Below are 21523 nucleotides of genomic sequence, written 5' to 3'. Positions count from 1 at the left end.
GCACCTCTGCGGATGGAAAGTCTTTGTACGAGGGAAGCTATACAGAATAAGCTCCTCGGACGGTTCCCGTGATGTACGTAAAGCAGTTGCATTGCTATTGCACGACTGACCGGCAGAGAAGCGGCTGCGAGGGAAGAGCCAGCAGCTGAAAGCAAGCCGAGTCTGCAGCACTGCTTTCGACAAGTCTGCACTAGCCAGCAGACAAGGGCATGCAGAGAATGTCTTTTCGCTTAAAGAGGGACAGTAAGCAGGACGTGGAATGAGGACCTAGGGGCATCGACACTGTTTTGTACTTGTTCAGGTGTAGACTAAAGCTGGAGCTGTGCTCCGTCACTGACACCACATTCACATCAGCGCAGTGCATTTCCCTGATGGCTACTTTCCACTCCAGCCTCCCTTACTTCTCCTCTAAGCCCTCCACAGCCGCCTGGTCTGATCAAGCAGAAACACATGGCACAGGGAGAACACAAGGACCACCTAGACTTCTCAGGCCTGTGCTCTGTCCCTGGGCTTTACTCCAAAACAATGACAAAAGCATCGAACATGTCCGAATTTATTTATTTTGTTAAAAGGCTTGACTGTTCAACTGCAGGGAGAACAGCCCAGTACCAATTTCTCCAGTAGTACATTGGGCAGACCAGAGACAGAACACAACACCCACCGAGGCTTCTCTGTCAGCACAAATGGTTTCAGCATCCCCCTGGAGAGAATGAAGGAAAGGTAGACACAATGGCCAGCCCATGCCAGGATCTGGAGAAGTCTAAAACAAGAAAACACACTGGTGTCTTTTCTTCATCGTTAATGGAAGGAGTCACTGCACCTTCACCTGGAATGGGAGTATTCCCTCATGCTCCCTTCTGTGTCCAGCTGACCGCGTGCATACTGCCACACAGGTCTGCTTTTGTTGGAGGATGGGAAGACAAAGCTACCATAAGGTTAAATCCAGTGACATTTCCTCCGTTACCACACTTTTGTCTCTCCCCTCTCCTATTGCAAGGCTTGGTCATTGATTTGGTAACCCAAAAAAGTAATCTGCTAAAACTTAATTTAAAAAAAAAAAAAAAAAAAAGGTGCAAACATGCCTGTTTTCCCCCTGCAGATAGCCTGTAACGTTTTTGTGCATCAGAGGTCAACCTTGTCACAGAAAAAGAATGTAAAGTTGGCAGGACTAGCCAACCTGTCAAACAGGCAACTGCTCCCCTGGTTTTCTGAATGTCAAGTCAATGAAAAACCAAGAGGGCACCTACTGGAGGCTGCCAAGGCTCAGTTTCTCCACTGTGGGTTGGCAGGATGTACATAAACCACAGTGTTGAAACAAGTTGTACCATGGGGCAGTGCTGAAAGATAAATACCTGCCTCTGTCCTCTACCTTATTGTTTGAGCTGCAGCCTGGATTCATCAGTCCTCATCTGAGCTATCCTCTGATTTTTCATCAGCGGCCACTTTCCAGTTCTTCCTCTTGTTCCTCTTCTCTGGTACTTCACTGTGCCTCTCTGACACAGAATTGTGACGTTTCTTTCTCTTTTTTGGGGGCCGTTTCTCTTTTTTCTCCTCGGATTCACTGTCCTCGGAGCTGCTGGTGGTTGAGCTGCTTGCATGAGAAAAGTCACTTTCCTGCCCAGAGGAAGAGTTAGGTTCCCTGGCAGGCACTTTCTTGGTCTTTTTCTTGCGCTTGTGTTTCCCTTTCCGGGTGCTTGAAGTCTCCTCTTCTGAGCACTCGCTCTCCCGGGAAGAATTTGATGATGTTCTCCCCTGCTCCTTTTTCTTTTTCTTTCGCTTTTTGTGTGATCGCTTTTTTTGCTTGTTCTTGTGTGATTTCTTTGGTTTTTTCCGTTTGTGTGACTCACGGGCAGTTTGCTTTCCCAGATGAGATTTCTTCTTCCCATTGATAGCATTTTGTTCATCTCCTTCTTGCTGGTCACTGTAAAAAGAACAAAGCATGACCAAAAGGAAGCAGACAGGCAAGCACATAAGAGTTGAGCCTTTTCTGTCTCAAAGTTTTAAGCAAGCCCATTAATTCATTTGGCTAGAGCAGGGAAGCAGATGCTTCGACAGATGCGGTAGCTCCATTTTTGTTTCAAGTGCTTATTAACAGCTTGGGCCCACACCTTACTAATACCCCTGTTTAAGATATTTGAGCAAGAATCAAGGAGAATGTGTACTGAAAGCCACTGAGTGATGAAAACTCATTTATAGCGGGTTACTTCAAATCTGGAAGCCTGACAAGTATTGTACCTGATGATTCTGTTAGGTTTAGTTTAAAAGTAATTAATTCTAAAATCTTATTTTACAGCTAAGTCTCCACTCTCCAGGATACTGCAAGAATTTATATTCTCCAAATAAGGAGAAACACAGAAAATACAGGTACACTATAATGGAAAGGAGAACCTGGAGCTGATATTTGAGAGGGTGTATACTGAGCCAATTTGGATTCAGCCTACTGCTCTGGCTCTGTTGGCCCAGACAGACCTTCCAGATTCATAGCATTTTAGTAACTCAGGCTAAAGCTTAATGTCTAATTACTATAAAAGATGCAATCCCCTCCTAAGATTCAGACAAGGGGGAACCACATTAACGGACTAGATTTTTTTTCAGTGGGTGTCTGTAACTGAACAGTGCTGCTTTACATTCAAGGCTGATCTATATTCAAAACTTAAAACAGGTTTGTGAAATTCCCCGCATAACCTGACAGAACTAAGATTCCAGATACGTTAGTAAGCCTGCTTGCCTTACCTATCCGTATCAAATTCTTCAGGGTACAACTCTTTATAGCCACTGTGACCCCATCTGTAAGAAAGCAGAACCAACTATTAGAAACAGACAAGGTGTCTAAGGAAAAAAAATGTAATTCTGAAAAGGCAGAGCCACAGAATGAACATGAGTTTAAATAGCAAAGAAGGGCTATCAGAACCTTCCCAACAAAGAAGGAAGGAAATATGACTGATTTGGTTGGTACTATTTAAATACACCTTATGTTCTCAGTCTCCTTTCCATTTCTAAATAGGGAAGACTACAACTCAAATTTCTTTAAAATAACCCTCGAGAGCACTAACTTGCATTTATCGAGATTTTTTTTTTTTTTTTAAGTTCCTTGGGCAAAGTAATAAATACTAAGCTCAGTTGCTAAGCTTAAGGCTGAGCTTTTGCTGCTTACTATGACTTAGGAACTGTATAGATGAACTCAGATGAGGTATTCTGTGACACTGCAAGAGTTTGTGCTTGTGCATGTTACTTATTCTCGAAATGTGATCAAGCATTATTTTACAGGACTACGTACTGAAGAGAGAAATATACTAACTTTTTGGTACAGGACCCCAGAAAGGTGTTTTGATTAGTTATAATCACAGAACATTAATTCCCCCACAGACCTGTCCGGCATGTTGGCTTCACATTCATACAGCTTTTTATTCCAGGATCGGGCCCTAAGGAGATCATCTTCAACTGGGTCAAGAAACTGCGAGTTCTTTGTTTTCCAGTCAGCTCTGTGGCCCTCCTCATCAAAGCCATCACTGCGCATCCGACTGCTGCAGAAAGAGAACAGTTGTCCTTCAGCTGTCAGCTCTGATGGAGAAACTTTCTGAGCAAGGGGTTAGTCCAGCAAGAGGAGCAAAAATCCAGCAAGTCTTGGATGTCCATCTATGCAAGAAGACCAGCTATCATTTTAACAGACAGTCACCATTAACAGCTCTCACAAAACCAGTTCAGTAGCTAACACTGGTTTTCAAAACTTACTACGGCCCTCTATGCACAGCAAAATTCTTGACAGAGATGCTCACAATGCAAAATTAAGAGGAAGGGGTTATCCTGCCTATCACAACAAATGCAGTTCTCTTCCTCTAGAATACTCTGCAGGAGCAGACTAACAATACGCAGTGAGACATAGGCTAGTAAAAGCAGCAAAGGGGAAATGAAGAAGTAGGAATGACTTACTAGAATTGCAATTTGATCAGGTACCAGGACTAAGACCCCAAATCCACAGAAAACATCAACAGTTTTGAGTGATCTCACATGCCTGTGGCTCTAGTTTTGTTTCTCACTTGAAATGCCACACTTCCTGAGCCAAGCAGCAGCTGTGGACTTAGCGTAAGTCTGAAAGGTGTTCTCCCCTGAGATACTAAAACCACTTCCTGTGACAGTCACGCTTCTGAAAAGCCTTCACGGTAGTAAGCCTCACCCCCCAGCAAAACCCCAACCCTCCCCCCAAAACCCTAGCTTATTTTCACGTAGCTTGTGAGATCCTCAGGCATGTCAGAATGATTTAACAGATACCACACGAGCAGCAGTCAATACTGGTGTGTTATAATAGTGCAGGACTCCACACCACAAGAGGGTTTTTTTACTGCTAACCTAAATGGCAATACATTAGAGTTTCCTCACAACATTCTGACATATTATTTGAGCACTTCCTACCCCCATTGCTTCAGAGAGCGAGGCCTACTTAATGTTGTATTTTGAAGACTATACATCCAGACAAAGAGATAAAACGTCAGACTTAAACACAGTTCTGACCTCTTTCCAGGAACTCATTAAGGAGAAGATCAATGTATCTGTAGTCTATGTAGTCTTCATATATTGTAAACACATAGGCATCACAGAATGCTCTTAAAGGGTTGTAACACAAAAGGGTTCAGCAACTAAGTCAAGACAACTACCTCCTCCACACAACTAAAACCCACCTGGAGGTGTCCGACAGCATTCTGCTTTGCCTTTTCCAGTAAGTCTCTTCTGTCTGTTTCTCCCACTCCCTTATTTTCCACATTTCTGTCTCTTCCTGAATCTGAAAGTCACAGAAAGGAAACAGGTGTAACATTAGGGCAACTTTACAGACATGTAGCACATAACATCAGCTCCTAGCTCAACACTCCCGCTAACAAAATTCACAGCAAGCTTTCCTACCATACTGAAACAGATTATTATTTCCAGCTATAACCAAGATAATCAAAAGGAGAATCTCTTTATGGTAATACCCTAACAAAGCACATATGGGTAACTGCATCAGAAATGGTGGGTTTGCCTGATTTTTCTATCTGTCTCAGCTGTTCTGGCTACCCTGCCTTGTCATTCATTGCCATCCCAAACATATGTACTCTTACAGAATTCAGTATATAAATATCATCTGGAAAGACCAAGCCAAAATGAGAAGTTACACTACAGGCTGAAAAAACAGAGCATGCAAATAGGGAGTGGTTTGGCACGGATTTATGTTTATGGACACGGACTGTAAATGAGTGATTTTATAAACAAATGAATGAGTTGGACCTGCTGAATTATGTCAGGAATTAGTCAAAGGGTTTGCTAAAGTTAACAGAGTTTTGTAATCTCCCACTAAAATATTGCCTGTGCACATTAACACAAGGTTCAAATTCTTTGATGCAAGTAGAAGTACACACACAGCGCAGCAAGAAAAAAACCAAAACAATTAAAGGCTTACTACTTTTAAAAAGGCAAACTGTAACTTTCATGAAAGCCCTGAGAGAACAGGCTTTTCACAGGGCAAATGTTATAGGTAAACGTTCCCCCTCCAGGATGAGAGCTCAAGAAACACAGGGTTAAAATGAAAGTGGGACTAACGACGTTTACGTAGCTGATTTCAACACGCGTCTTCCTCTCCGCAAACGCCCCGGCTCTCGCCACCGCCGCAGCACAACTCGGGCATTCCGCCCGCCCCCGATCCCCGCTCGGCCGCCAGCTCCGCACCACCGGGCCGCGCAGACGGCGCACGGCGACGCCCGGGTGACGCCCAGGGCGCCTCCGCTCGGACCCGCGGCCAAAAGCCGCCTGCAGAGGAGGGCACGGGGAAAGCCAGGCGGAGGAGCCACGCGGAAAGCGAGGACAAGGGGCCGCCGAGGCCGTACCTTGTTGTGCGCGCCCGTGTGCCGGATGACGTTCCGCAGCAGCACCTTCCCCACCGGCACCCGGGACATCCTCTCGCCCTACACGGCCCCGCGGACGCCGGCCCCACCGGGCCCGCCACGCCGGGGCCGGGCGGGGGCCGCTCGCCGGGGCGCCCCCGCAGCCCCGGGCAGGAAGGGACGGGAGCGGCCGGGCCTGTCTCGCCGCCCGACCGGAAGCGGTCCCGCGAAAGGCCTCCTCCTGGCAGCACGCGCCGGGGCGCCGAGCCGCCGCCGGGCCGTTCCGCCCCGCGGTCGTCGCGGCTGGGGCCCGCGGCAGCTCCGGGGCCAGCCGGGCAGCCCTCGGCTCCGCCGCGGGGCCGGCGGGCCCGGGGCGAGGGTGATCGATGGCGATCGCGGGGCCGGAACGCGCGAAAGCGGGAGGAGGACGGGGAAGGCGGGCGGACCCGCGGAGCGCGGCCCTTCCGGTTGCCGTCGCTACGCGACGGCGGAGCCTATGGCGGGCGAGGCGCTGGCGCGGGCCGCGCAGCTCTGGTCGCTGCTGGACGAGATGGCGGAGAACGAGCCCCAGGCCTACCGCCGGCTCCTGCGGCAGCAGCGCGCCGAGGCCGAGCGGCTCTGCGCCCCGCCGGAGCCTCACCTGTGCCTGCGGGCCCGTCCCGCGGTGGGTGCGCGGGCTGTGGGGCTCGGCCGCCTGCTTGGGTGCTGGGAGCGGGTCCGGGGGCGACTGCAGGGCCCGAGGGGCACAGCGCGGGCGGGGCGCTCAGCCGCGGCTCGGTCTCTTGCAGGGCGCTGTCAGGGAGCCGCTGTTCATCAACGTCTGCGGCTGGAAAAGGGTCCCGGCGCCCAAGGCCCCCAGTGAGCCCACACCTGTCAGTGCGGGGCCGCTAGAAGAAGTGTCTGGCGACGGAGGTACGTCCCAAAAGAGTTGCGCCTCGCCCCGAATGCATTTCGTCCTGCAGTAGGGCAGTGCATGGCAATCACGCAGATTCTCGCTGCAACAGAGGGTGGTGCTGTGCCGTGGCCAGCTCTTAGCTCAGGGGCAGCAAGCAAGGATGCCGCAGGCATATCTCAGCAGGGACTCTTTTAGAGTCCTTCCTTTTTTTTTTTTGGGGGGGGGGGGCGGGGGGGGGGGAACAACCAAACCAAACTGAAGAAACACAAAAATTGCACGCATCTAAATCCCGAAAAATACTTAGGCACTAGGAATCTCTTTGACCGCATATACTCATGTTGACTTGGATCATGTTCCCATGCCTCCGGGAACACGGAGACTGCAGGGTCAGCACATGAAGAGTTGTCATCTCTAGGCGAGGTTGATAGAATTAGATCTCAGCCCAGAAGCCACAGATTGATTTCCTTTGCTTTTAAATCAAGTGATTATAAAGAACACCAGCACATGGTTCCATAGCAACAATTCTGACACATAACTTATTTTTATAGACCTGTACAGCATTATAGATATTGCATATAACCCAGATGTTCTTCAGAGGGGAGAAGAAAACCCAGAAAAAATGGAACACTTGATCCGTTTGACACTTAAATTCGTTGAGGAACGATGCAACCTTATTCTGTCTTATTTGTACACCATTGAATCATTCAAATTGAAAGGAAGCCTGGAAACAATGCAGCAGCGTCTGAAAGGAAGGCAGATGCCAACTCCACATCTCAGTCAGAACACTAAGAAGGGTATGTAGAGATCTGCTGTCACTTTTGTTCGAGGATCTGTTCAGATTCTCCAACAAATTTACTCAAGCCTCATCTCTCTAACCCCAATTCTTGCCGTAAGCATAAACCAAATGCTTCTCTGTAAGAATTCAGAATAAGGCAGTAGTATTCATACCAGACATCAGTTTAACCCTGCTGGCCTATCTGTATTCATCTCTGATATTGAGAAACTGTAGTGACACTAGCACAGCAAATTCCCTTTATCCTATATCCACTAGACATGGGAACTCTGCTAGGGTTTGATCCTTTGAGGTGCTAAGTTTCTTTGCTCTAACCTGAGTAAAAGGGGTTGCTGCTCTAACTACTAGTCTGAAAACAACAACTGTTAACCTGTTGGCAATAAAACCAAGTCATGGGCGAAGGAGAAACTACCAGTAACAATCTTCAGCTGACAAAATTGCTAGTTAACAGTTAATCACAGTTAAAACTTTAGCGCTGTATTTGTCAAGTGGCTTAAGAGTATGGTTCTAGTAACTGAGTGGTATGTGTGAACAACTTATTTTTCTTGAAAGAACTGACACTCAATGAGCTGCTACACGCTGTGGAAGCTGAGGACTGCAGCAATGCTCCTGTGCTGCTGAAGGAAGAAAGTGTGACACAGTCTAAAGTGCATCTGATAGAGGAAATTACCAGTACTGAAATGCCAGAGAAGCTAAGTACCCCTGTCTATGAAATTACCACCGTGAAGGATGCAAACAAGAAACCACTCAAAATTGAACTCAAAATTGAATTGCCTAAGGTTAGCTCTGTTTCTGAGTGTGATCTGAGAATATCAAAGGTAAGATAGCAGAAAGAATAACCTTGTGTTTTCTGTCTAGTATCCAATTCCTAGAAATGCTCACTGCTAATTCGTTGTCAAATAGTTAATCAAGTGTTTTCATTTTCTTGGTTTAGGATGACATAATCATTGAAGTCCCCGAAAAATACAAACTACAACTAGATCTGCCAGAATTGGTGGATGAAGAAACAACTACAGCAGTATTTCACAAAGGAAAACGGGTATTGTTTATCAGTGCCAGTTGCCAAGCCAGATCCTTAAAGACTGCATTCTGTCCAGTTCATGTTCACATATGTCAGAACAAAACAAAAGCCCAGAATGAGAATCCTAACTTTTAGGTGGTGATGAGTTTGGGTTTTTTTTATTGACCTTCTAATCTTCAGGGGCGAATACCTCAAATGCCTTTAGAAGATGCATGTAGAAAAGGAAGTCTGGAGGAATACTAGCACCACCAAACTTAGGAAAAAAATAATTAAAGATTGTAAATATTCAAGGAGTACTTGAGTATGCTAATAGCTGTAGTAATGAACCATAAATGCATACATGCTTTACTACATCATTTGTTTTGCCTTAAGGTACAGCAATAAAAGTTGTTAAGTCTTTTTGCTAAATAAATCGATTACTGGATTCACATGCTCTCACATGTATTTAATGCTGGAACAACCAGCAGAGGTGTGTCATACAGAGTTCTACAAGTTGCCCTGCATGCTGTTGCTGTTCTCTTCAGGACAATTCCTGCTGATCTTAACTGGAATAGGCTTTGTAGTCTTTTTCAGTCACTGAATATGCTTGACCCCACTTCTTACTGGTTTGGTAATCTCTGAATGAGACCATAAAAAACCAGACCTATTCCATACTATTCAAAACAGCATATAGAGATTCAAAGCTGAGGAATGCTTAGTGTGAAGCTAGCAACCAAAAACAATCTTGGAGCACTTCAACTAGGAAAACTATCTGCATTAGTTTACACTAATGCACAAAATACAAAGTAATTCAAAGCAACACAAAACAACTTCAAGGATTACTAAGCATTACTAGAATTAACTGGGAAAGGAACAAGCAAAAGTTTAAGTGATCTCAGTTTCATGATTGATTTGGTAGTATGTCATCCTTACAGCTTCTATGACACATTTGCACTACAACCAAGTTTCTGCACTGACATTCATCAGATCAGAAATGGAAACAGAGAAATTGGGTTTGAGCTGCAACTTTAAAATACAGGCTTACGAAAGAGCAGTAACTCCTGGTTTTCCCCCTTCTTTGTTTCAAAGCAACTTAGAAGGCCGCATTGAAATACTGTTCAGTGGTTATAATTGCAAGGTCAAGCTGAAAATCTACCACTACATGAGCTGAGCTGGCCTGTTGCAGGAGGCAAGCAGTACCAGAAGTCACTATCAGCACTCCAAGCACATACACTGGATAGGATTTTTTGAGTTGCAAGTGTTCCAGAGCCTGACAGTCATTCAGACAGCATTTCCATAGGATAAACTCTTTAGTGTTCTTACTGCAGAAGAAAGTGAAAAGTCTCTGTAGCCAGAATTTGAGGTTCTGGTGAACACTGCAGCAAGGAAGATTAAAGTTCACTGCTGCATGATAGTAATAAAGCATGTATTATTTTGGAACATTTGTGATTACAATTTAAGGTTAATAGGGTGAGTTTCACTATCAGACTGAAAGGCTAAACAGCTCTGATTGTGCTATAGCAGTACAGTAAGCCACACATGACTGAACAGAAAAGCACTGGAACATGTTTTAGTAGTTGTCAATTCCAAACATTTAATAGAACACAGGTTCACTAGAGCAAGTCTGGAACCAAGATATTTTAGATCATTAAAGAAAAAACAAAACCTTAATGCACTTTTTTGCTTAAGCCAGGCATGAAAACCAGGTATCACAGCAACCAGACATTAAATAGTTCCCACAAAAATATTTAATTTCCACAGTACTTTCTTCAGTATCTTTAGTGAATTTTGTAGAACTTTACAGGAGACAGTACTTAATGCAATATACAGAATAACAGATCAGCTTTAACTTTTTCTTTCTTTTTTTAAGCTTCTCCCCCCCCCCTATTTAATTCTCCTGGTCACTTTGTAATTACTACACAGTCGTCCTTTTTACATTGACATTTCCATGTGGAAAGTGGAGTTTAAGAATGTTCAGCACTGCGCCCCTTTCAGGATGCAATGACTGGGGTAACTGGACACAAGTCCAACAAGCTATTGAAGCATTTTACATACAATATATACATGGATAGCACATTCTGCAGCTTAGTGAGGCTGGGACAACATAGACAATTCAGGGGAGAACTGCAGTACCAGTGACTAACTCAGAGCTTCCTATGTTAGAATGCCTGAAAAAAAAATTCCAAACATTCGAGTCATCACATGATTAATGTCCACCGATGGGATTATTAGCGTGTGTGATTTGCCTATATTGGGTTCCAACACACAGATTCTCTTGAACATTCTGCAAAACAGTTACTTCCATGGCATCATAGTCTGATACTAACTTAGCAAGAGGAATAGCAATTACAGAGTTTTCATACAAAAAGCACATGTAAGTGAAAGTCCATGAGAAGACAGCACATTCCCTGTGGTATCTGAGAGCTGCGACCCCACAGATATCAGTGCTCTTTCAGCTTACTTTAAAGTGCTCGAAAGGGATCACATAGCTGAGAAGGTCCAGACCAGTGCCAAATTCCAAGTGAGATTTGGAATGCTAGCACTTGGCCTTTGAGAAACTATTCCCAGGCGCTTCAGTCCCTTAGTGCATCTGTCATATTCACCCACCCCAGCAGGAGAACAGGGTAATAAGGGAATTCACCTTCTACTAAACTTGTACATTTCAGTTACCATCTCATTTGAACTCCTGTGAACAGATTTTATAATTCAAATTTCTGAGAACACTGAGGTCATGAAGTTGCTTGGTATGCACCCCCCTGTTCACCCTAGTTTAGAAGCAGATGGCAGTATGCATACTGCCTGGGTAATTTTTAAATCTGGGATGCTTAACTCTGATTCGGAAGAGTTTGCAAGTTAACTAACTGTATAAAAATACAGTATAGCTGTAATATTGCTCTGAAAAGCACTTCTGCAAACTTTTTCTGTACAGACTGGTAATAACATTACCAGATAATATAATACATATTTAAAATAAAAAAGGAACTCTTTTAATAAGTCTGAACACTAAACTCTAAATAGCTTGTTTAAAACAAAACAGTGTGACCCAGGAAAATTTTGCTTGTATGGTTAAGTTATAGCAGCATGGTTACTGGCTTTTCAAGGAAATTCTTGAATTCAGCAAGCCACTGTGCTCCAACTGCTCCATCTACAACACGATGGTCACAGCTAAGTGTAACGGACATCACACTGGCCACATCAAATCTGAAAGAGGAAAAAAAAAAGGTTAACACAATCCTCTGCAAGTCAGTGCCACTAACAAAGCAAAAAAGCTTTTATCAGAGAACCAACAATAGCAGCTGGTGCTTGGTAACAGAAGTTTCTTCCTGTGGACTTCTAAAAAAGATTACATTGGAGAGCAGATCATATTAATTCCTTTTCTACAATTAAGAAACACATTTGTACGTTCCCTTTAGGACAGGAAGCTCATCTTTCTTTGTATCACAAGAAGAGCCCCACATGATCAAAGAAAAAGAGCCATTTTACCCAGTAACCTCCAGTTTCTGCATGTGTCAGTGATAGATACCTAGGACTGTTAACACGTTTAAATAATCCTAAACATTCTCCTGGGTCCATGCTAGTTTAAGCTCCAAGCAAGGCAATATTATATAGAGGACACCTGAATTATAATACATCCCTTAGGTTTTCCTTAAATGCAAATTTAAGCAAGTTGTTAAAGAGGAACAGGTGCCCAAACTGTTGTGGATTCCAGACTCTTTTCCACAGCTAAACCGTACCCCCCAAAGAAAGAAACAGCCCTTCCTTAACTTGCAAAGAAGTTGCAAGAATAAGTGATCTTTGACTGATCATTCATCAGTCACTGCATTTCTCTTTAACGCCTGTGTGACCCTTTTATGCAAGATCTCACTGTACTTCTTCAGAAGGTACTGAAAGCAGTATGTCAACAATTAATTTTTTTTTTTTTTTTAAATGATAATCTAATGGAAGCGTTAGAAAACTAGCCATTATTTCAAAGTTTTAAGTCAGAAGCTCAGTATATGCAGAATCAGATGAATACTTACCCTTTCTCATTATCAGCTGGCACTAGCCTTTTCTCTGAGGAGCCAACTGCAAGGATACAGGCTTGAGGTGGATTGATTATGGCAGAGAAATTCTTAATCCCATACATTCCTAAATTCGAAATTGTGAAAGTACCACCCTACGAGAAAAATGCATTCATAGTCAAATTCACAAAAGCTGTTTCATGTGGAACATTAATGAACATGGCTGGAACATCACAAAATAGGCTTTGCTCATTCTGAACAGGACTTCTGAACATAAGTCAGGGGCAGCAATGTTTAAGAGCAATCCGAGTTTCTCACCTGGAATTCATGAGGCTGAAGTTTACCTTCTCGGGCTTTAGTTGCCAAAGAAACCACATCCTTACTAATAGAAGCCAGGCCCTTTATATGTGCATTAAACACAATAGGAGTTATAAGCCCTGCAGGAGTACTAACTGCAACGCTAACATCCACTACATGATTTCTGCAAGACACAAAGGAGATACCAGTTACTCTAGCAAGATAACAAAGAAAAAAGTTTTCAAAAGTGTTCAGACAACTGTAAATTAATATTAATTTTGCAACAATTATTTCACCTTGCACACTAGCCTTAGACGCAAGGTTCTTAGCACTTTAATGAAAGCCCCTCAACCTTTGCATTATATCTGTTCCCCTCCCTCCTCAAAATCCCAGCAGGTGGTCTGCTATTTTGCCATGAACTCTCTACTGAACAAAGAAAGTTTCTGGCTTCGACCGTACCATAAACTTACTGCCTAATAACTGTATCCATCCATGAAGAATTTGCCTCAGGCACCTTCAAGCATGCCAGAGCAGAAGCTTTAATTATGAAGTCATTGACAGAAAGCTTAACGTTATCCGAGACCTCCTGTAAATAAAGAGATTCAAGGTGTCAGTTTGTCTCTTACGCATTACCTTAATTAACTTGGATAGTCACTGCCATGCAGCCTTGTTTAGAGAAAATGTTAGAAAACAATCACACCACTTCTAAGCATTAATATTTGAAGTGCCAAGATAATTTAGGAGGTGAATACATCTCCTTCATAATTTAAGAAGGTACAATCTTTTTTAATGTCTTTTTTTCTGCAAACTTGGCTTAGAATTATTATTTTGCTTGAATTTTCTACCCTTTTTACTCTTAAAAACCTTTTTTACCCTTTTGCCCTACTTTCCAGCTGGAAGAACTGAACAACACCAAGCTGAGGACAAAGCGGCCCTCTTAGGGAAGTCAGGAATCAGTGCACAGTACCTGGGTAAAAAGTCTCATTCTGTCACAGACAGTCCAGAACTGATCCACAACAGGTAGAAAAGGCACTGGAAAGACTATTTTTTCCAAGCCAAAATGGCATATCAACAAAAAGCAGGGTGGGCAAACCTGTGAAAGAATGCAGCTTTCCCCACACACACACTCCTACCATGCCTAAAATGCTTTACCTGATTGAGTTCTTTCCTTAGCACTAGTACTTCTCCCATGTTTACATCAACAGAAAGGTAGTAGTGAGGTATTGTTTGTTTAGACTGCATCAACCGCTGAGCAATGACCTGCAGGTATACAATAGAAGCCATGAAAATAAATCAATTTGGAAAACTCATTGCTGTAAATAATGATCTCAGAAAGGAGTAAAATCTTCTTACCCTTCGAATGTTGCTGATAGGGATATCTGTGAAGGTCCCCACTGGTGCTGCTGCAACTGCAGCAGCTGCAGGAACTGCCTCTAGTGCTGGAGCCTGCAATCAGAGAAAGACAGCATAATTCACAGTACTATCCAAATATCAGTTGTACCAAGTAATGCAGTATGTGGGACAAGCGCTGAGGTTACGTTGCCTCTTACTTAAGAGCAGCAGATATTTTTACTCTCTAGCCTCATCTCTCCAGTACCCACTAGGTTCTTTATAAGTCCTGTATTCAATTATTAAATGTAGCACTTGAGTGATTTAGAAATGTAACACTGATATACACTGCTATGAAGCTCCCAGAAGAGTAAGTCCTGCTAGATGCTTGTTTTACATACAGCAGAGAGGTATGGTAGAGGGCACTCTCAAACTACACTCAGCCACATTCCTTCCATCAGTACACAAAGTAACACCTCCATCGTCTCATAGAAAAGACAAGCAATGGTGTAAGAACAGATTTGTGGCAACAATGACAGCAGGCTGTTGGTTCACTAGTCTGGCCTTCATTCTAATTGCCTCTTTTCAGCACTGTTAGATCAGCTGGGACTGGGCTTACCTCAATCCATAACAATGTAGCAACCAAATGAAGGGTTGGGAGCACATAATTTTTTTTTTCCTCAGTGAAATACCAAAGGGACAAATAAAGGGAGAAAACTTCGTCTGTCTTTCTGACAGGTTGATTTGCAACCTAACAGTCACCATAGCCCACACAGCATCATAACCCAACCAATCCAGCAATAATAGTTCCATATAGTAATTGCATTTCTACAGTGCATTTCCATCACTGTAATAAAATATCCATTCTTACAGATCTCAACCCTACTCACTGGAGCAACCTTCGGTGGCACAAATGACTCCACGTCTTTCTTTGTGATTCTACCATCTGGTCCACTACCTAAAAGGGTCAGGGAAAAACATAAGAGGATTTCAATTATTTGCAACAGGGCATTGCTTCTCAAGCTACCAGTTTTATTCAACAGAGAGAAGTCACTTAACACAACCTGAGAGAAGTCACTTAACACAGCCTCTGGTGATGACAGCTGCACAGTCAGGATGTTCCCGACAGGGAGGAAAGGAAAAAATAGGCAAGTATGTACCTAGACGGAGACACTTGATAGTGAGAGCAAGGATGCAGAAGGGCAACCTACCTTTCACTTGAGCAAGGTCAATTCCTTTTTCTGCTGCCATTTTCTTTGCCAGGGGACTAACCAGGATCCTTCCTTTCCGGGGAGGTGGCCCAGCTGTGGCGGCTGCTGGAGTGGAAGGAACAGCAGGCTGGGGAGGAGCAGCAGCAGGAGTTGCCACCACCTTAACAAAAGAATCAAAGCGTCAGGATCATTCTGCAAAAGCTTTGAAGGTACAGTAAGAGAACAGGACCATCAGTCCTGAATTATCAGTCAAGAGAATAGCGAAAATAGTCACTAATCTGAAGGAGTTTTCAGCTTCAGAGAAGTTTCCCAGTGCCAGAAATTAAATCAGAAACTTCCTGGGAAGGAGGCCAACTAAACTGCTGAACTATACACCAAAAAAAGGTGAAATAAGTAACTTATGCTCCCAGTTTTCAAGGATGAGGCATTAGAACCGGCACAAGCAACAGGCTGGAGAAGAGATCATAATGAATGACTATCTGCTGCAGTTTTTGGAGGCAAACTAGTGATCGCTTCTTAGGTCACCTATCACCAACACATGTGTTAGCCTTGTATTCACAGAATCATAAACATTACTGTTGGAGCCAGGGCTTCATTCACACTGTCAAACCAGCAGAACAATTCAGATCGGACCTCTTAATAGTCCCCATAACTTCTCTCACAGGCTAAGAATGGTCCTTACTGGTGGTGGTGGTGGAGGAGGAGGAGGAGGTTGTGCCTTCATGTCAGTTACCGCAGTGTCTTGGTAGTCAGCAAACGCTGGAATATCAGACTCTTTCTCCACAATGATGCAGAGAGCTGTTCCCAATGGCACATCTCTTGTTCCTTCAGGCACCAAGATTTTTGCCAAGTAGCCTTCCTCCTGCACTTCAAAGCCTGTAAGGGAAAGAAAGAAAATTGGTTTGGTGTCTGATGCAGCTGAGGAGTTCCTCTAAATGCTGTTTCTAAAGACTTTGGCAGCTAAAGTTCCATCCTACATTTAGTAGGTAAAAGAATCCTTTTCAGTGCAACTAATAGGGAAACACCTCCATGCATGTACATCACTAAGAAAGACTGATGAAAAAATAGAAGTGTTTTTAGAAACGCCAATGTTTAGCTCTCCAGTGGAATGAAGTTAGCAAAACTTGTTTTAGTTGCCCCACAACTTCATGTCCTGAGCAGCTAGGAAAACAGTTGGCACAGAGGTTACTCTGGATCCTCCCATTTTAAGGGCACCTCACCCATTCTTAGCTTTGGAGTTGACTCACCTATTGTGGCTTTATCAGTTTCAATTTCTGCCAGTAAGTCTCCCTCATTCAGTTTCTCCCCAACCTTCTTCTCCCATCTCTGCACTGTGCCCATTGTCATGGTAGGTGACAGGGCAGGGAGAGTGACCTGTGAAGCCAGAGAATACAAGACAATCAGATTCTGGTAATCCAAAAGGAACAGGAACACAGTTTTAACTCCTGACTAAACGATGCCAACCTAAGGTAGTAGCCAGCCTTTAAGGCACTCCTAGATCTGGCTCCATTACAGCAAAGCACAGTGCTGTCCCATATTGCCAGTTTGGCTTCTTTTATCAAGGCCTAAGCAAGAAAGCAAGCAAAAGCAAAGAGCAAGAAATCTATATATCAAAATAATTATTACCACCATCACACTGGGAGTGTCTTGCAGCTGCTACATGCAAGGCTAAAAGGAAGACTGAAGCAAGTCACTCTGTGACAAACAGGTTTGACCCCTTTAAATACAGGCTTGTCTTCCAATAAGCACTCAAAGATGCTGTAGGTTTGCACGTGCATATTGCTGTGCAACAAATACAGCACGTGTGAGTGCAGCTTCAGAGCAAAACTGGACAGATGAGGCAAGCAGTGGGAAGTAAGCAAATTTAGTAGCTAAAACACAAGTCAGATTAAGAAGCCTTTAATTAATTCTTTGTTCAATTACTGACTTTGCATAACATCTCAGACAAATTAGTTCCCCCATGTATTATCTGTGGAATGAGGTTTAGTATTTAAAATTTTCTTTTTCAAAGGAATGTCACAGAAATACCCCCCTACAAAGTGCTCATATACAACAACAGTGGATGTACGCTTCAATATGTAAGCAAAGTAAAAAGATTATGCACAAATACAACCCATTATTAGTCACCCACAAACACATCTGGTGTGTTCATCAGAGTATCACAGACTTGAGTTCTACTCTGAGATGTAAGCAGTGCCTTCAGAGCTTATTCACACTTAGCACAAGGTCTTTTTATACCTCAACTGTCCAAATAATGCAAATGTAGCAGGTTTTTCTAGACTGCATAACAATCCTGGAGAGACAAGTCTCTCCTCTACTAGCAGCTGGGGTGCTAAAATAACTTTCTGAAAAAAACTTTGTGGGACCTTATCAAACACCTGCTTTAAGCATGCAACAATTCAAGTAGCACACACTCCTGCAATTATAGCTAATAACTTCCCACTCCAGATAGCATTTACGACAAAATGCCCTAGAGCTAGCAATGCCAACAACAGAAAAAGAGTGCAGCAAGCCTTAAATCATCAGCAATGCTCTCTTACCTGCATATGAGGAGGATAAGAGCTGCCAGGAGCCTGAGGAGAAAGCTGAGTTGGTGGTGAGGGAGCTGCAGCTTGAGGGGGAGGCACTGAGGCTGCAGGGGGGGCAGACGCTGCAGAATCCAGAGTGTAATTTTTAAAGGCATCAATATATTCAGGCCTAGAAGAAAACACAGAACCACAAAACCAGTCAGATGACTGTCTCTAAGCCTTTCACACAAGGCACCCAAGAGAGAAAATTCAACTCAAGGGTTAGCAAAATACATACTTTTCTACTGTGATACATATTATGGCCCCGATAGGAACATCTCTTGTTCCTTCTGGCACCAGGATCTTGGCCAAGTAGCATTCCTCCAGGCTCTCAAAGCCAACTGTTGCTTTGTCTGTTTCCACCTTTGAGAGAGAAGAGGATACCATTATGGCAACGGAAAAGACCAGTGAGCTCAGAGCCTTCCAGTCTGATAGTATAGGGTCACAACACACACAGTTCTGCAGAAATCACCCTGTGGCACCAGCTCTAGCAAAGTATGCTCTCAAATAGGTTAAGTACTGCTCCTGCTCAGAAAGAGGAAAAGCAGCAGCCAACTTTGAAAGGCTGTCAGCCACTTGTTCCCAACAGCATCTGTTGGGATCTGTGATCTTGAACCCAAGATCTGTGTTCGAGTGAGGGCAACCAGGGACAGAACCCAGGATGCACATGCAGCTTACTGGAAATGCAGCACAGCCTATGCCCCCAGGATACCTCTGCTATGAGCTCCCCTTCACCGATCTTGTCACCCTCCTTCTTTTCCCAGCGTGCAATAGTGCCCATCTGCATCGTGGGAGACAGAGCTGGCAAGGCCACCTGTGAGGAATAGGGCAGTGTTACAACCAGACAGCCCTGACAGTAGGAACCCCACATACAGGGCAGAGATGGATTCTCAGCACAGGCTGGGACAGGGGTGCACAAAGGACAGCCTGTCTGCAAATCCCCAGCAGGTCTGGACTGCCTCCAACCTGCGGGTAAGACCCCTTGGCAAACCAATACTGGGGTGCTGAGGTGGGGCTGACCAAGAAAGGGAGATGCTATGCCAGGGGAGCAAGAGAGGTATGGGGAAAAAGGACTAGTGGTGATGGAGGCGGTGCCCGATGATGGTACAGGGACTTGGGGTAGGGTGGTAGCAAGGGTATGAGAACTGCGGGAGTAGGGAGAGAAGAACTACAGCTTCCCGGAGCAAACTGAGCTGCCCAGTGAGGGGAAGCAAGACCCGAAGAGAGAAAGTGAAGGGTCTGCCCCCGAGGCAGCGGGGGGGGGACGGGACGGGACGGGACGACAATCTGTCCTCTGGGGGACCCCAGCAGCTATAGGGACACGAACACCAGCGGGTATGAGGGCACCCAGACTGCCCGGGATGGGGGGAGCCTCTCACCTTCTGGTGTGCCGGGAGACTGCAGCAGCGGCACGGGACGAGCCGAGGCCCGGCAGGAGGCAGCAGGAGCTCGCCAGACCGGTGCACGGGGCCGCCCCACGCTGGGCCGCGGCCCAGCGGCACAGCCCCGACCCCCACCGCCGCGCCGCGGCCGGCCCCAGCGGCACTGAGCGCTCGGCAGCTCCGCATCAGACCAGAAGCTCCCGCCGCGCCCGGGGCTACGCATCGCGCCAACACCCGCCACATGCCGGAGCTGGAGCCGGAGCCGCGGCCCCGCCGCCGCCGCTCGGTGACCTCCTCCGTCCGAACACGGCGCCGCACGGCGCAGCACGACAGTGCCGCGCTGCCGTAAAGCGCGGCGGACGGACGGCGGGGCGGGATCGCTGTGTAATGGCGGCGCGGGGGCTGCGAGACCGCACTGCGCAGCGGCGCGACGGCATGGGGGGGCGCGGGGCGCGGTTACGCGGGGGCTGCAGCGGCCGTGCGAGCCCAGCCCGGGCAGGGGAGGCTACCTGGGGGCTGTCCCTGGCGGCCCCCGCTGTCTGCCCGAAGGCCGCAGCGCGTACCGGTGTGCCCCCGCGGAGGGCAGAGCTACCGGAGGCTCCTCGGGGCGCTCGGGACACACGCGCGTCCCTGCCCGCTCCCAGTGCTGCTCGCCGGCACGGCCCGGCGCTTCGGCAGCCCCGCGGCACCAGAAGGGGGTGGAGAAGCCTGGTTGGTAGAGGGTGCAGCCTCGTGGTTCGCGTTAGTGACGGGAGCTTGTCCAGCAGTGACAAAACTGGGCTGTAGCCAAAGCTGAACATCGTATCTTCGTGTAAGACGCACCCAAAACTGCATCAGGCCCGTTTGGATTCTCCCTGTCACTATCACATGGGTTAGATTTTAGTAAGATCCCAGTTCTGTATGGGGAGACAGGAATCCAGAAGCTGTTCTGCCTGGGATTCAGCACCACAGGTTCCCCCAACCAAAGCCTTCCCCTACGCTTTGAAAGCGACTGTGTTTTGCCGAGGAGTCGGAAAGCACAAGGGCAAAGGGCTTAGCTGGCTAGCGCTGTACGCAATAAAATTCCATCACATGCGTTGCTGCTGCTTTAGCCGTGCTAAAGTGATTCAGGAGTGGCTGCTCCTAAGCATGTATGACCTGCCTTGACTGAGCTCAGCCAGCTGGAGCAGTTTACACAACCTTGGGGGTGGAAGCAGTGAAATTTGCTATCGCCAAGACAGCTGAACGGAGCCTGTGTTTCAATTTTGTATTGTTCATGCCAATTTTAAAAGTAAATGTAAATTTCACTCTCAGCCAGCTCTTCAGGGCATGTGATTCTAAGTCTGCTAATATCACAAGTCTCCGAAAATACATACTTTCCTAAAACATTGTGGAAAAACGATAGGAAAGGTTTTCTCCAGGACCAATGGGAGGCTACCCTTAAGCACTCTTAAGTGGTTTATGCACTGTACCCCTGTCTGTGCCTTCTCATTTCAAAGCCATCTTCCCCTTCAGCAGCACTGAACAGACTCAGTTTGCAAACCCCATTTTATTGAGATAATTGCTTGGTCCACTAATCCAAGGCTTACCCAGTCAGGTATGTCTGGTTTAGATGCACAGATAAAGCTTCACTTTCCTAGAGAACAGGCTTTAGAATAACTTCCCTTTCTAAGTGACGAATGCAAACATCAGAGTTTCTATGAAAATATAATTTTACACATAGCATGTATGTTACATAAACAAGTTACAAGTATAGGAATAGGAAAGTAACTTTGAATAAAGTTGGACAGAAATAAACAGATTCAAAACAGTGAAAAATACAAGTCCTGGGTATGATATTAAGAGTGCATCCCTGGAATACATCCTCTGAAGTCAGTGTTACAGCAGTGCCAAACTGCTTTAAAAGCAACATCTTTTGCTTTTGTCAGAAAGATCTGGCCAACAGCTTTTCCACCTGATACCTCTTATCCTTACCTCCTCTAGACCCCTTTCTGTCAATCATGCAAAGGTAAAAAGTCTGAAGAAGGCTGCAGTGTCAATACAGAAATAAAGCTGAACCCAAACTGTGCATGGGATACAGCTTATCAGAGCAGCAGTCCTTCAGCTTCAGTGACAGCAATCCCAGCAATTCTACCTTCGCTATCACAGAGGGGCTGCATATAGGAACGCAAGAACAGAGCATTGCTATCAGTTCTGTCTCAGGGAATGTCTTCTTTT

General features: G+C 45.5%; 3 protein-coding genes across 6 annotated transcripts; 1 reads left to right on the top strand and 2 right to left on the bottom strand.

Moving 5' to 3' along the window:
- Positions 1-537: 537 nt before the first annotated feature.
- On the bottom strand, positions 538-5949 carry NKAPD1 (NKAP domain containing 1). 4 transcript variants are annotated; one of them, XM_075723269.1, is made up of 6 exons: positions 5856-5949; positions 4677-4777; positions 3369-3524; positions 2734-2787; positions 1370-1921; positions 538-760 (listed from the first exon to the last, which is right to left on the bottom strand). In XM_075723269.1, the coding sequence occupies exons 1-5, from the start codon at positions 5922-5924 to the stop codon at positions 1399-1401; spliced, it is 903 nt and encodes a 300-aa protein (XP_075579384.1). In that variant the 5' UTR covers positions 5925-5949; the 3' UTR covers positions 538-760; positions 1370-1398. The 4 variants fall into 4 exon arrangements, with proteins under 4 accessions (XP_075579384.1, XP_075579383.1, XP_075579385.1 ...); XM_075723268.1 differs by having other exon boundaries at positions 538-1921; XM_075723270.1 differs by having other exon boundaries at positions 538-1921; positions 3369-3521.
- Positions 5950-6348: 399 nt separating this feature from the next.
- On the top strand, positions 6349-8961 carry PIH1D2 (PIH1 domain containing 2). The gene is made up of 5 exons (XM_075723404.1): positions 6349-6516; positions 6641-6764; positions 7296-7541; positions 8093-8358; positions 8475-8961. Exons 1-5 carry the CDS (start codon positions 6349-6351, stop codon positions 8694-8696), a joined length of 1026 nt encoding a protein of 341 aa, XP_075579519.1. The 3' UTR covers positions 8697-8961.
- Positions 8962-10163: 1202 nt separating this feature from the next.
- Positions 10164-19570, bottom strand: DLAT (dihydrolipoamide S-acetyltransferase). Its single transcript, XM_075723191.1, has 14 exons — positions 19325-19570; positions 18658-18759; positions 18184-18308; positions 17919-18075; positions 16626-16752; positions 16061-16254; positions 15379-15538; positions 15058-15125; positions 14192-14284; positions 13991-14098; positions 13309-13424; positions 12860-13022; positions 12560-12696; positions 10164-11741 (listed from the first exon to the last, which is right to left on the bottom strand). The coding sequence occupies exons 1-14, from the start codon at positions 19568-19570 to the stop codon at positions 11612-11614; spliced, it is 1926 nt and encodes a 641-aa protein (XP_075579306.1). The 3' UTR covers positions 10164-11611.
- Positions 19571-21523: the final 1953 nt, after the last annotated feature.

This window comes from Pelecanus crispus, chromosome 19 (assembly GCF_030463565.1).
Source record: "Pelecanus crispus isolate bPelCri1 chromosome 19, bPelCri1.pri, whole genome shotgun sequence".
NCBI lineage: Eukaryota > Metazoa > Chordata > Aves > Pelecaniformes > Pelecanidae > Pelecanus > Pelecanus crispus.
This window is presented reverse-complemented; position numbering and strand designations above follow the sequence as displayed.

Excerpts from the sequence above, each read along its gene's own strand:
- PIH1D2 (XM_075723404.1), top strand. The coding sequence starts at position 6,349 with ATGGCGGGCGAGGCGCTGGCGCGGGCCGCGCAGCTCTGGTCGCTGCTG. Across the intron at positions 6,517-6,640 it reads GCCTGCGGGCCCGTCCCGCG|GGCGCTGTCAGGGAGCCGCT; the intron begins GTGGGTGCGCGG and ends GGTCTCTTGCAG. Across the intron at positions 6,765-7,295 it reads AGAAGTGTCTGGCGACGGAG|ACCTGTACAGCATTATAGAT; the intron begins GTACGTCCCAAA and ends TTATTTTTATAG.
- NKAPD1 (XM_075723268.1), bottom strand. The coding sequence starts at position 5,924 with ATGTCCCGGGTGCCGGTGGGGAAGGTGCTGCTGCGGAACGTCATCCGG. Across the intron at positions 4,778-5,855 it reads ACACGGGCGCGCACAACAAG|ATTCAGGAAGAGACAGAAAT; the intron begins GTACGGCCTCGG and ends TGTGACTTTCAG. Across the intron at positions 2,788-3,368 it reads GAAGCCAACATGCCGGACAG|ATGGGGTCACAGTGGCTATA; the intron begins GTCTGTGGGGGA and ends GCTTTCTTACAG.
- DLAT (XM_075723191.1), bottom strand. The coding sequence starts at position 19,570 with ATGTGGCGGGTGTTGGCGCGATGCGTAGCCCCGGGCGCGGCGGGAGCT. Across the intron at positions 15,539-16,060 it reads CTCCTCCACCACCACCACCA|GTGGTGGCAACTCCTGCTGC; the intron begins GTAAGGACCATT and ends TCTTTTGTTAAG. Across the intron at positions 14,099-14,191 it reads CTATCAGCAACATTCGAAGG|GTCATTGCTCAGCGGTTGAT; the intron begins GTAAGAAGATTT and ends GTATACCTGCAG.